The 15,236-nt window shown below is 38.6% G+C and overlaps 1 protein-coding gene across 10 annotated transcripts in view; it reads left to right on the plus strand.

The window, feature by feature from the left end:
- The window catches only part of UTRN (utrophin), a 557,788-nt gene that overhangs the window by 224,765 nt on the left and 317,787 nt on the right, over positions 1–15,236 (plus strand). For all 10 annotated transcript variants that reach the window (XM_070795583.1, XM_070795587.1, XM_070795585.1 and 7 more), the window contains 2 exons: positions 6,111–6,299; positions 7,174–7,346. In XM_070795583.1, coding sequence (XP_070651684.1) covers positions 6,111–6,299; positions 7,174–7,346 — 362 coding nt within the window. The remainder of the gene's footprint in view (positions 1–6,110; positions 6,300–7,173; positions 7,347–15,236) is intronic.

Below are 15,236 nucleotides of genomic sequence, written 5' to 3' on the forward strand. Positions count from 1 at the left end.
TGATATATAGAGGCTGTGGTTTGACCTCTGTGATTAACTGTCATTCCCCATATAGTATAGCTGTACTGGTTTTTTCTACCTTTTCTCAGCTGGTGCCTTAGTACCTCTGGAATCTTACTAATTTTAATGTTATTCCCCGGTGTGAGTTTTATCTTCTTATTTTATCTGAAAAATATGTTGTCTTTTAAGACTTGTTTCTATTTTTATTTCTAACATCTTTTAGATTATATTATAGTTCTTTCTTTAATTGTTGCTTTTAAAGGTATCTTTAATCTCTGGAACTTCATCTTTGGGCCCCAAATCAGAAATCATTAATGATCCAAAATAGAGATAATTTTTAGACTTAATACATAAATACGTTTGCTTTTTGAATGTACTAATGTATACTATTACAGGGTGGCTTCATTTTGATTTCACTAATATCAGTTATTGTAAATAAAATGATTTAAAAATATTAAAGCATTTTTGTCCCTCTTACATGAACCTATATTCTTCTTCAAATCCATAGTTTTTAAAACTGTTAACTGTGAACATTAGAATCCCTTGAGTAGCTTAAATAAAATCAAGCCTCAAACCAGTTAAATCAAATTCTTTCAGGTTGTGGAGACTTGACAAAGAAAACTTTATAGATGAGTCTAAGGTACAGTCAGCATTGAGGACCACCAGTTTACAGGACTTGTTTTCTTTCCTTTTCTTTCTTTTCTCTTTTTTCAGGTGAGCAGTGAGCCACTGCATGTTATGGGAAATCTTTTACCCCCGGTTAAATGATTTTAAAAAGTTTATGTGGATGAGAGGAGGTGGGGAAAGGGCCTAGAAAGGATTGGGTGGTGTGTGCACCTACAAAAACCTGGAGCATGAGAAGGATTTTAGCTGAGAAAATTCTTTCACTTCCTCCTCAGTGAATTTTCATTTGGACTAACCTCATTATTGGGCTTCCCTGGTGACTCAGATGGTAAAGAATCTGCCTGCAGTGAGATCTGGGTTTGATCTCTGAGATGGGAAGATCCCTTGGAGAAGGGAATGGCTACCTACTCCAGTATTCTGGCCTGGAGAATCCCTTGGAGCGAGGAGCTTGGCGGGCTGCAGTCCATGGGGTCACAGAGGCGGACATGACTGAGCTACTAACACTTTCTCTTCACTTCACTTCAACCTCCTTATGAATTCAGATTAGAAATGGGAAAGGAGTGAAAGGAGAATTGGGTGGAGATTGGTGAAGAGAGAAAATGGAAGGAGGTGACAGGCAGTGGGGAACCAGAGCCTATTGGGAAGGGATATTAAATTTCTTGATTGTTTTTTTTTTTTTTTTTTTTTAGAGCAGTTTTGGGTTCACAGCAAAGAGTTTCTGCATACACCCTGTCCCCTCACCCCCAATACACACACAGCCCCTTCTTTTATCCACATCCCGCCCCAGAGACGTATGTGTGTTACAACTGATAAATCTACATTCAGTTCAGTTGAGTTCAGTTCAGTCGCTCAGTCATGTCCGACTCTTTGCGACCCCATGAATCGCAGCACGCCAGGCCTCCCTGTCCATCACCAACTCCCGGAGTTCACTCAGACTCACGTCCATCGAGTCAGTGATGCCATCCAGCCATCTCATCCTCTGGCGTCCCCTTCTCCTCCTGCCCCCAATCCCTCCCAGCATCAGAGTCTTTTCCAATGAGTCAACTCTTCACATGAGGTGGCCAAAGTACTGGAGTTTCAGCTTTAGCATCATCATTCCTTCCAAAGAAATCCCAGGGCTGATCTCCTTCAGAATGGACTCGTTGGATCTCCTTGCAGCCCAAGGGACTCTCAAGAGTCTTCTCCAACATCACAGTTCAAAAGCATCAATTCTTTGGCGCTCAGCCTTCTTCACAGTCCAACACTCACATCCATACACGACCACAGGCAAAACCATAGCCTTGACTAGACGAACCTTTGTTGGCAAAGTAATGTCTCTGCTTTTGAATATGCTATCTAGGTTGGTCATAACTTTCCTTCCAAGGAGTAAGCGTCTTTTATTTTCATGGCTGCAGTCACCACCTGCAGTGATTTTGGAGCCCCAAAAAATAAAGACTGACACTGTTGACACATCATAATCAGAGTCCTTAGTTTTTGTCAGGGAAGGGGCATTAAGCTTTCAGTCACGATCACACTCATCCTCAGTGTCTCCTTCTCTTCCGTCCATGTTTATAACATAAATAACCCCTCAGGTCAGAGACCTCCTGAGTCTCCCCTGAGCACAGAGGGGTTCCTGTCTATCATTTTCCTTTTCATCTACTGCCTTTCACATGGTTTCTCCTACAAAGCAATATAGATGGCTTTAAAAAAATTCTGAGTATAACTCAAAAAAGGACTCATTTTCTTATTTGAAATATATATTGAATTACCTTTTCTTATTTGTTTAATAGGGTATTGCTATTTTAAATTATATGCTAGCTCTTAATAAACTAAAGCTATTAACCTTGTCATATTTGCTTTAAAAGTATCATCTTATTGATTTTTATCTTTTAGTTATTCTACTTTTAATATACAGCCATTTAAAATTTTTGTTTAACCACACGTGACTAGGTTTTTCCTTTTTGAGTTTTTTTTTAAAAAGCTGTCCTTATCCTCCAGAGAGTTGATGAATGTTCAACTCTATTTAGTTCCAAGTTCTCCCTATGTGTGTTAGTGTTAGTTCTCAGTCATGTCCATCTCTTTGCAACCCCACGGACTGTAGCTTGCCAAGCTCCTCTGTCCATGGAATTCTCCAGGCAAGAATACTGGAATAGGTTGTCATTCTCTTCTCCAGGGAATCTTTCAGACCCAGGAATCAAACCCAGATCTCCTGCATTGCAGGCAGATTCTTTATTGTCTGAACCGCTAGGGAAGCCCCAAGTTTTCCCTATGGTTTGATAAAAACAAAGCTTAGAAAGTGTTGGTAACGGTGGTAATAGTTTAGTCGCTAAGGTGTGTTCGACTCTTGGGTCCCATGGCCAATAGGCTGCCAGGCCCCTCTGCCCATGGGAAATGTTTGTAAAATGTCATTTAAAATCAATTTTAACGTATCTGGAATTTAGGTTGCTGTGTGGCATGAGGTGCATCATGTAGTATTGTCTAATTTTAGTACTACCTTATATCTATCTGTACTTTTGTGTTCTAGCTGAATTCTTTAACAACATCGAGAAGTAAAGTCTAGGTTAGATCTTGAGGATGTTATTTTTCTCCTCGGGTGTTTTGATTGATCTCTCTCTTGGGATAACACCTCTTTGGGGAATGGCACCCCTCTCCAGTACTCTTGCTGGGAAAATCCCATGGACGGAGGAGCCTGGTAGGCTGCAGTCCATGGGGTTGCGAAGAGTCGGACACGACTGAGCGACTTCACTTTCTCTTTTCACTTTCATGCATTGGAGAAGGAAATGGCAACCCACTCCAGTGTTCTTGCCTGGAGAATCCCAGGGAGGGGGAAGCCTGGTGGGCTGCTGTCTATGGGGTCACACAGAGTCGGACACAACTGAAGTGACTTAGCATAGCATAGCGTAAGCTTATATTTGAATCTTGAATGGCCTTGCTGCTTCTGCAATGGTACGGAGGCTCACTCAGGAAATCCTAGATTATGTGTATAGTATTAATAGAAAGGCCTTCCAGGTGGCTCAGTGGGTAAAAAATCTGCCTGTGATGCAGAAGATGCAGGAGACTTGGTTTTGATCCCTGGGTTGGTAAGATCCACTGGAGGGGGACATGGCAAGCCACTCCAGTATTCTTGCCTGGAGTATCCCATGGACAGAGGGGCCTGGTGGGCTGTAGTCCAGGAGGTCACAAAGAGTGGGACATGACCAAAGTGACTGAACATACATGTATGCATTAATAGAAGAATGCAGTATTTAATGAACATAGTTTTTTTTTCCTAAAAAAAGAAAAACCCTTCGAACTTTCTGTTTCAAATACCGACTGACCTGCCTAGTTCACCTTGACTCGGATACATGTGACCTTGCAGAATCACAATCTGTTGTATAACTGAAGAAACAGCACAGAATTCCTTGCCTTGTAGTGGTTGTTAAGGCATACAAGTGACTCTCACCAGTCATCCAACATTGCAGATTGAAAAAGACAATCTGGCGTAGGATGTTTAGTGATGCTAATGAGGAAAATACTATAAAGTTGAATGTCCTACAAACACAGATCAAATATAGCTGGAGGCCTGGAGTAATTTTTGGTCTTGAAAAAACAGAGGCTCTCTGAACAAGACACTGGTTGATAGATGCGAAAGCCAAGTAGGAGAACAGGTCCCAGTTTTTTCACTCCTTTGCTGTGATTACTCAACCTGTTAAGTACTTTCTTTGTATCTTTTTTCTTTTTCCTTAAAGTTAAGAAGAGGAACAACTGAGTTTCCTTTTATGATGTGCCAAAAAATTGGCCTGTTTAAAATTAAAATATGAAAAAAGATATTATTAAGAAATATTTCACATCTTTTTATTAAAATTGGTTCCTGAGTATACACAATTTTTTTTTCCAGCCTTCTTTTATATTTACTTAAAATGTATAGTTTGCCTTCTTAGACATACAAGTAAATACCTAGACATGTTTTCTGAGTGAAATTTTAATGTGTGGCATTAGTCTAATAAAAATTAATATTAGTGTCAGGTAGAAACAAACCTGTGGATACAGTTAAGAAATCAGTGGACTTGCTTTTTACCTGGCTATCCAGGACTGCCTATCAACTGGTGGAAGTCGTAGTTTATCAGATTGTAGGAGACAGATAAATGCAGACTGCAAGAGTCAACACCATCCTAATCACTCACTGTTTTTAATCTTGGTTTTAGGTCTCATTTAGGAATTGTAACCATTTTCAGTTATGACCGTTTTCACTGTCATCTTTTTTAAAAAATTATTTATTTATTTTTTATTTATTTTGGGTAGTACTGGGTCTTTTTTGCTGCACATCCTTTTTCTCTAGTTATGGTGTGTGGGTTTCTCATTGCAATGGTTTCTCTTGTTGCAGAGCACAGGCTCTGTAGCGCACAAGCTTCGGTAGTTTCGGCACATGGGCTCAGTAGTTGCAACTTCAGGCTTTAGAGCACAGGTTCAGCAGCTGTGGCACTCGAGCTTAGCAGCTCCATAGCATGTGGGATTTTCCTGGATTAGGGATCAAACTCGTGTTTCCTGCATTGGCAGGCGGATTCTTTACCACTGAGCCACCAGGAAAGCCTTTTCAGTGTCATCTTTGAGTTTTCAGAGGAGGACCATTTTTCAGAAGTTCAATATAGAAATCTGATGAAAGTGTCAAGGAAACTACCCTAATTCATGAGTCGGATGCTCTTTGACCATTGGCAAGCAGTAGACAGCAATTATTAAATGGTAGCTGTCAAAGAGTAAAGGACTTGAACCCAGGGACTAATGGCGTATCCCTGAGAGCACTTTACTGTTTAGAAAGCTCTGATTAGAGGATACAGAAAATACTACACCAGGATAAATAATTGTCCACCTAAGTTAGAACCTGTCTGAGTTTAGCATGGTAGGACCTATCGTCTTATGTAGGGCATTCATATTGTGTTTTATTGTTCTCAAAGATTAAGATTATATACTGAATTGCCTGGATATTATTTTAATTAAACGTCCCATTGCATTTTCAACTTATGTTACAAATACATGTTTCACCCTTATTTACTTTTTCACCAGCAAGGCCCAGAAGTGATTAATCTAATTGTGAAATTAAAAAAAAAAAAAAGGAGTGTAATAATAATGGTATTATTATTATTAATAATAACAATGGTATTAAAATTTTTATTTCATACAGAATTTCATGATTTGCAGCATATTCTCATTTCTTCAATAACTTTGGAAAGGAGTTGTTATGCTTTCCTATTTTCTAAAGGAGTTTAGTGGTGTAAGTCTTAAAGAAAAACCTTTCAAGCATTAACAGCTTATTTAAGCCTTTTAACAGCAGGCTATGGAGAGATTATTAATGGTTTCCATAGCAGTGCAGGGAAACTTTTAAAAAATTAAAGCAAGTTTTAAAATTTCTGTTTATGGTATTGAATTTCTCCACAAAATAATGTTGATTTTTAAAAAAGTTTTTTATTTACTGCTGTTCATTGTGGGGATATTCTAAGAGATGTGTATTGCTATTATTGATGTCTATACAGGCAGTCCCTATTCAACAGAGAACAAGTCAGCTCGGTTCTGGAATTAGATCACCACCCCTTCCCACAGATTATCTGGTTGAAATTAACAAAGTTTTACTTTCCATGGATGATGTTGAATTATCACTTAATGCTCCAGAGCTAAGCTCTGTTGTCTATGAAGAATTCTCGTTTCAGGAAGATTCTCTGAAGGTAAATATCCAGAGAGTACATTTGAATACCTGCAGTTAACATAGAAATAAAGCAAGGAATTTGTCACTGTGCCTACTTAAATGGTCTTTAGCCTTTTACATTTGTGCCAAGGAATCAATAATATGTATGAAAAACAAACTTTTCCTATACTGCCAATGAAATGCTGTCAAAAATTTTAATTTATTAATAGTTGGTATCGATTTTTACATTTACACAGTTTTTTTGGCAACATCAGAGATATTTTAAAATCAAACACATGTACAAATTATATTCCTGTACTGGAAACTTGATTGTCATTTGATGTAAAATGTCAGCATTTATCTTACCACCTAGAACGAACAATTTGATTGTCTAGTGGTTGGAAATGGAATGTCATGTTGATTGTAAGTTAATTAGGGGTCTGAAAGTTTTCAGGTAATTTGCAAAAACTATTTGATATCATCAAGACTCATATATTTTGATTGCATTTTTGTATCATGTCATAATAAACGCTGATAGAGTTGATAGGTTTATCTGGTAACTCAGTTTTGTCATTTAAATTAGCATTATTAGATGTTTGAAAGTATATGTAATTTCTAGCTTTAAAACACTTCATTACCTTTACAGAATATTATTAAAGCTTTTTATGTCCTGTACAAATGCCACTTTGAACATCACAAGATGTTTTTCCCTGCTGTTAGAATATTATGTAGCATGCCTCATGCATTGGCCTGTACTGGATATTATTTTTTTTTTAAAGTTTCCAGTTTTGAGGAGCAGAAATTATGTCTCATTATTTTTAAGTAATTTGTTCAATATAAATTTTTAGTCTCTTGTGATTCCATTCTTATATCTCTTTGCTGGCTTTTGTTAATTTATGAAAATATCTTTGTAGAATATCAAAGATCAATTGGACAAACTCGGAGAGCAGATTGCAGTCATTCATGAAAAACAACCGGATGTTATCCTCGAAGCTTCTGGACCTGAAGCCATTCAGATTCGGGATACACTTACTCAGTTGAATGCAAAATGGGATAGAATTAATAGAATGTACAATGATCGTAAAGGGTATGTGCAAATTAAAATAATATTTAATTGTTTAAAAGACCTGTAAATTCATATGTACTTTATTTTTATTGAAGCATAGTTGAGTTACAATATTATATGTTTCAGGTGAACAACATGGTGATTCAATATTTTTACATATTATGTAAGATACAAATTATTACAATATTATAGACTATATTCCCTGTTCAGTTCAGTTCAGTTCAGTCACTCAGTCATGTCCGACTCTTTGCAACCCCATGAATCGCAGCACACCAGGTCTCCCTGTCCATCACCAACTCCCAGAGTTTACCCAAACTCACGTCCATCGACTTGGTGATTCCATCCAGCCATCTTATCCTCTGTCGTCCCCTTCTCCTCCTGCCCCCAATCCCTCACAGCATCAGGGTCTTTTCCAATGAGTCAACTCTTTGCATGAGGTGGCCAAAGTATTGGAGTTTCAGCTTTAGCATCAGTCCTTCCAGTGAACACCCAGGACTGATCTCCTGTGCTGTGTGTTAAATCTCTGTAACATGTTTATTTTATACCAGTAGTTTGTTCCCCTTAATCCTTCCTTACCTGTGTCACTCATTCCACTTACCCTTTTCTCCTCTGGTGATAACTAGTTTGTTGTCTGTATCTGTGTGTCTTTTTCTGTTTTATTATATTTGTTTCTTTTGTTTTTATATTCTACATATAAGTAAAAACATATAGTATTTGTCTTTCTCTGACCTATTTCACTTAGCATATACTCTTTTGGTTTATCCATGTTGTTGCTAATGACAAGGTTTCATTCTTTCTACAGCTAAGTGCATATATATATATGCATATACATATACATATTTGTGTATATATATACACACACACACACCCTTCTTTATCCATTCGTGTGTTGATGTATATTTAAGTTGCTTCTGTATCTTGGCTATTGTAAGCTATTATGAACATGAAGGTGCAGATATCTTTTCAAGTTAGTTTTCATTTTCTTTGGATGTATTCTCAGAGGTTAAATTGCTGGATTGTAGAGTAGTTATATTTTTAATTTTTTGAGGATCCTCTTTACTGTTTTCCTTAGTGATTGTACAAATTTACATTCCTACCACTAGTGGACAAGGATTCTCTTTTCTCCACATCCAAACTAGCACTTGCTATTTCTTGCCTTTTTGATGATGCTCTTTCTAACAGGTGGGAGGTGATATTTCACTGTGGTTTTAATTTGCATTTTCCTAATGACACTAGTTGGGCATCTTTTAGTGAACCTGTTGGCCTTTCATATATGTTCTATAGAGAAATGTCTCTTCAGCCTCTGCCCATTTTTTAATTGGATTGTTTGATTTTTTGATATTGAGTTGTGTGAGTTTTTTACATATTTTGGGTATGAACCCCTTGTCAGATGTCATTTGCAAGTAACTTCTTCTTAGGTGGCAGGTTGCCCTTTCATTTTGTTGACAGCTTCCTTTGCTGTGCAAGAGCTTTTTAGTTTGATGTAGTCCCATTTGTATGGTTTTGCTTTTGTGGTCCTTGTCTGAGGAGACACATCCCCCCAAATACTGCTAAGACCTAAGTCAAAAAGCATATTGCTTATATTTTCTTTTAGGAGCTTTATGGCTGGCTTCAGGTCTTATACTTGTCTTTAATCCATTTTGAGTTTACTTTTGAATATAGTGTGAGAAAATGGTCGAGTTTCTTTTTTTTTTTTTAACATGTAGCTGTCCAGTTTCCTCAACACTGCTTACTGAAGAGATTGATACTATATATGGAAAATTCTAAAAACTCCATCTAAAACTACTAGAACTAATAAATATAGTAACGTTGCAGGATACAAAATTAACATCCAGAAATCTGTTGCATTTCTATACACTAATAACAAATTCTCAGGAAGAGAACTTTAAGAAAAAAATCCTATTTACAAATGCATCAAAGTGAATAGAAGACCCAAGTATAAATTTAACCAAGGAGGTGAAAGACTTGTACTCTGGAAACTATATGACACTAATAAAAGAAACTGAAGACAACAAATAAATGGAAAGATATATTGTGCTCATGGATTAGAAGTTAATATTGTTAAAGTGTATGTACAAATAAATGGAAAGATATATTGTGCTCATGGATTGGAAGAGTTAATATTGTTAAAGTGTACATGCTAATCATGGCAAACTACAGATTCAATATAATCCCTATCAAAGCTTCCATCACCAGTCACATCCACAACTGGGCATTGTTTCTGCTTTGGCTCCATCTCTTCATTCTTTCTGGAGTTATTTCTATACTCTTCTCCAGTAGCGTATTGGGCACCTACTGACCTGGGGAGTTCATCTTTCAGTGTCATATGTTTTTGCCTTTTCATACTGTTCATGGGGTTCTCGAGGCAAGAATTGGTCTGCCATTCCCTTTTCCAGTGGACCACATTTTGTCAGAACTCTCACCATGGTCTGTCTTGTTGGGTTGCCCTACATGGCATGTCTCATAGTTTCATTGAGTTAGACAAGGCTGTGGTCCATGTGATCAGTTTGATTAGTTTTCTGTGATTGTGGTTTTCATTTTGTCTGCCCTCTGAGGGATAAGGATAAGAGGCCTATGGAAGCTTCCTGATGCGAGAGACTGACTGTGGGGGAAACTGGGTCTTGTTCTGATGGGTGGGGCCACACTTAGTAAATCTTTAATCCAATTTGCTATTGATGGTCAAGGCTGTGATCCCTCCCTGTTGTTTGACCTGAGACCAAACTATGGTGGAGGTAATGAAGATAACGGCGACCTCCTTCAAAAGGTCCAGTGCACACACTGCCACACTCAGTGCCCCCGACCCTGCAGCAGGCCACCACCGACCTATGCCTCCGCCGGAGACTCCTGGACACTCATGGGCAAGTATAGGTCAGTCTCTTGTGAGGTCACTGCTCCTTTTTCCTGGATCCTGCTGTGCACAAGATTTTGTTTGTGCCTTCCAAGAATCTGTTTCCCCAGTCCTATGTAAATTCTGGTGGCTCTCTGGTGGGATTAATGGTGACCTTCTCCAAGAGGGCTTATGCCACACCCAGGTCTGCTGCACCCAGAGCCCCAACCCCTGCAGCAGGCCACTGCTGACCTGTACCTCCACAGGAGACACTCAAACACTCAAAGGCAGGTCTGGCTCAGTCTCTGTGGGGTCTCCTGGTGTGCACAAGTTTTGTTTGAGCCCTTCAAGAATCTCTGGTGGGTATGGGGTTTGATTCTAAACATGATTTTGCCCCTCCTACCGTCTTGCTGGGGCTTCTCCTTTACCCTTGGTTGTGGGGTATCTTTTTTTGGTGGGATCCAACATTCTCCTATTGATGATTGTTCAGCAGTGAGTTGTAATTTTGGAGTTCTCTCAGAAGAAGATGAGTGCATATCCTTCTACTCCACCATCTTGTGGAGAGCTGTAAAGAACAATATTGCATAGGATCCTGGAATGTCAGGTCCATGAATCAAGGCAAACTGGAAGTGGTCAAACAGGAGATGGCAAGAGTGAACACTGACATTTTAGGAATCAGTGAACTAAATGGACTGGAACTGGCGGATTTAACTCAGATGACCATTATATCTACTGCTGTGAGCAAGAATCCCTTAGAAGAAATGGAGTAGCCCTCATAGTCAGAAAAAAGAGTCTGAAATGCAATTCTTGGGTGCAATCTCAAAAACAACAGAATGATCTGTGTTCGTTTCCGAGGCAAACGGTTCAATATCACAATAATCCAGGTCTATGCCCCAGCCAGTAATGCTGAAGAAGCTGAAGTTGAACAGTTCTATGAAGACCTACAAGAACTTCTTAAACTAACACCCAAAAAAGATGTCCTTTTCACTATATGGGACTAGAATGCAAAAGTAGAAAGTCAAGAGATACCTGGAGTAATAGGCAAGTTTGGCCTTGGAGTACAAAATGAAGCAGGGCAAAGGCTTATAGAGTTTTGCCAAGAGAATGCACTGGTCATAACAAACATCCCCTTCCAAGAACACAAGAGAAGACTCTACACATGGACATCACCAGATGGTTAATACCAAAATCAGACTGATTATATTCTTTGCAGCCAAAGAAGGAGAAGCTTTATTCAGTCAGCAAAAACAAGACCGGGAGCTGACTGCGGCTCAGATCATGAGCTCCTTATTGCCAAATTCAGCCTTAAATTGAAGAAAGTAGGGAAAACCACTAGACCATTCAGGTATGACCTAAATCAAATTCCTTACTATTAATCAGTGGAAGTGGCAAACAGATTCAAGGGATTAGATCTGATAGACAGAATCCCTGAAGAACTATGGGCAGAGGTTCATGATACTGTACAGGAGGCAGTGATCATGACCATCCCCAAGAAAAAGAAATGCAAAAAGGCAAAATGGTTGTCTGAGAAGGCCTTACAAATAGCTGAGAAAAGAAAAACACTGAAAGGCAAAGGAGAAAAGAAAAGATATACCTATCTGAATGCAAAATGCCAAAGAATAGCAAGGAGAGGTAAGAAAGCCTTCCTCAGTGATCAATGCAAAGAAATAGAGGAAAACAACAGAATGGGAAAGACTAGAGATCTCTTCAAGAAAATTAGACATACCAAGGGAACATTTCATGCAAAGATGGGTACAAGAAAGGACAAAAACAATATAGACCTAACAGAAGCAGAATATTAAGAAGAGGTGACAAGAATACACAGAACTATACAAAAGAGATCTTTATGACCAGATAATCATGATGGTGTGATCACTTACCTATAGCCAGACATCCTGGAATGTGAAGTCAAGTGGGCCTCAGGAAGCATCACTAAGAACAAAGCTAGTGGAGGTGATGGAATTCCAGTTGAGCTATTTCAAATCCTAAAAGATGATGCTGTGAAAGTGCTGCACTCAGTATGCCAGCAAATTTGGAAAACACAGAAATAGCCACAGAACTAGAAAAGGTCAGTTTTCATTCCAGTCCCAAAAAAGGCAATGCCAAAGAATGCTCAAACTACCACACAATTGCACTCATCTCACACGCTAGCAAAGTAATGCTGAAAATTCTCCAAGCCGGACTTTAACAGTACATGAATGGAGAACTTCCAGATGTTCAAGCTGGATTTAAAAAAGGCAGAGGAACCAGAGATCAAATTGCCAACATCTGTTGGATCACTGAAAAGGCAAGAGAGTTCCAGAAAAATATCTTCTTCTGCTTTATCGACTATGCCAAAGCCTTTGACTGTGTGGATCACAACAAACTGTGGAAAATTCTTAAAGAGATGGGAATACCAGATCGCCTTACCTGCCTCCTGAAAAATCTGTATGAAGGTCAAGAAACAACATTACAACTGAACATGGAACAGCAGACTGATTCCAGATCAGAGTATGTCAGGGCTGTATATTGTACCCTTCTTATTTAACTTATATGCAGAGTACATCATGTCAAATGCCAGGCTGGATGAAGCACAAGGTGGAATCAAGATTGCTGGGAGAAATATCAATAACCTCAAATGCACAGATGACACCACCCATATGGCAGATAGCAAAGAAGAACTAAAGAGCCTCTTGATGAAAGTGAAAGAGGAGAGTGAAAATGTTGGTGTAAAACTCAACATTCAGAAAGCTAAGATCATGGCATCTGGTCCCATCAGTTCATGGCAAATAGATGGGGAAACAATGGAAACAGTAAGAGAGGTTATTTTCTTGGGCTCAAAAATTCACTGCAAATGGTGATTGCTGGCATGAAATTGAAAGACACTTCCTCCTTTATGACCAACCTACACAGCATATCAAAAAGCAGAGACATTACTTTGCCAACAAATGTCTGTCTAGTAAAGCTATGGTTTTTCCAGTAGTCATGTATGGATGTGAGAGTTGGAATATAAAGAAGGCTGAGTGCTGAAGAATTGATGCTTTTGAACTGTGGTGTTGGAGAAGACTTTTGAGAGTCCCTTGGACTGCAAGGAGATCCAACCAGTCCATCCTAAAGGAAATCAACACTGGAGATTCATTGGAAGTACTGATGCTGAAACTGAAGCTCTAATACTTTGGCTCCCTGGTGCAAAGAACTGACTCCTTGGAAAAGACCCCAATGCTGGGAAAGATTGAAGGGAGGAGGAGAAGGGGACAACAGAAGATGAGATGGTTGGATGGCATCACCGACTCGATGGACGTGAGTTTGAGCAAGCTCCGGGATTTGGTGATGCACAGGGAAGCCTGGGCTGCTACAGTCACGGGGTTGCAAAGAGTTGGACACGACTGAGCGACTAAACTGAACTGAACTATCAAAACACGTATGCTGTTTTTCACAGAACAGATTTGGTGTTTCTATACACCAACTCTTTTGAAAAATTCTTTGCCATGATCACTATGGTTCCTTATAAAGTAGGACCTTGTTGATTATCCGTTCTGTGTGTAGTAATGTGCATCTGCTAATCCCAAACTCTTAATGTGTCCCTCCACTATCTCTCCTTCCTCTTGGCAAACACAAGTCCGTTCTCTATGTCTGTATACACCACCAGCTCTTTAGTAGCAAGAGTAGAGGCCGTGCATATCTACGTCTTGAACCCTTCCCAGCTGACATTTTTTGTGGAGCCTGAGTTAAGAAATACTTATCTGTTCTATTTTGCTTTATTTTTCTTAAATGAGCAGCCAATTTTTTCTATACATTTTGCTGAATAATCCAGCTCTCCATTATCGTTGGTGATACTTCCTTTATCATAAACTTAAAGGAATTTGTACTTTATATTTATTTAATTTTGCTAATTCTGCCTTATCACACCATCAATTTTAATCTAATACCATAGCATTTTCATTTTTAAAGCATTATAAATTTTTTTAATCCATCACAGTAAGTTTTCTCTAATTATTCTAACATTAAAATTCATGCTCTTTTTCTACATTTATTCTTCCAGTAAAATTTTAGTCATTTCAATCAATTTTAGAAAAAATGGTCAATTTGAAATGTATTCTTTCATTCATTTGGATCCTTTCTGTGTCTTCAGTAAGGTTTTGAAGATTTATCTACATAAGCGTCTGCCTGCAATGTGGGAGACCTGAGTTCTATCCCTGGGTCGGAAAGATCCCCTGGAGAAGGAAATGGCAACCCACTCCAGTATTCTTGCCCGGAGAATCCCATGGATGGTGGAGCCTGGTGGGCCACAGTCCACGGGGTCGCAAAGAGTCGGACACGACTCAGCGAATAGTCTTCTAGTCTCTTCTCTCTAGGACTATCACTTGGTAGTTTTGTCCTTTTTTTCTTCGTTTTGTAGAATTGATGTATAGTAACTTCTGCATATTTTGCACTGTGTATATTTGTTTGTGTGTGTGTACACCTTGGTATATGGGTATAAAATTTATTTTCTTAGCCTTTCTTATGGCACATCAGTATATATGATTTTGTTTCTTCTTTTTTCAGTTACCCTATTTGCATATATGCATCTGGCTAATGTGGCAGAATTTCAAGGACGTTGTGGATTATGTTGATTGCCAATATTCATGCCATTTTTGTGATTATAAAAAATTTAGCTTATAAATTTTAACTTATAAAAATAGTTCTTTCCTAGATATTTTTTTAATTGAGCACAGAGCAGTGTTCTTTTATGTTAGAAAGTTCTTCTCTACCACGTTTTTATTTTATTATTTTGTTTTCTGTGCTTAATAGATTTCAGTTGCTGGGAGGTTGTCTCTCTTATTTGGTTTGGCCCAGCACTTGGATGCATTAGTTTTTACGTTCTTATTCATACCTCTAATTTTTGTTTTGCTTTCCTTTTCCAACCTTGGTAACCTATCCTAAAATGTTTATTTCCCCCCCCCTTTCCTGTATGTCTAGTTTTATAGGCAATACTTGAGTACTCCTTTCTATTCTGTTCTTTTCGTAGAACGTCAAGGCAGTGGCAAATACCCTGTGCTTACATTGGTTTCAGTTATAGGTGATAATCACAGCTGGTGACCACCAAGTCCATTTGTCCACAAGAG

The sequence above is a fragment of the Bos indicus genome, chromosome 9 (genome assembly GCF_029378745.1).
Source record: "Bos indicus isolate NIAB-ARS_2022 breed Sahiwal x Tharparkar chromosome 9, NIAB-ARS_B.indTharparkar_mat_pri_1.0, whole genome shotgun sequence".
NCBI lineage: Eukaryota > Metazoa > Chordata > Mammalia > Artiodactyla > Bovidae > Bos > Bos indicus.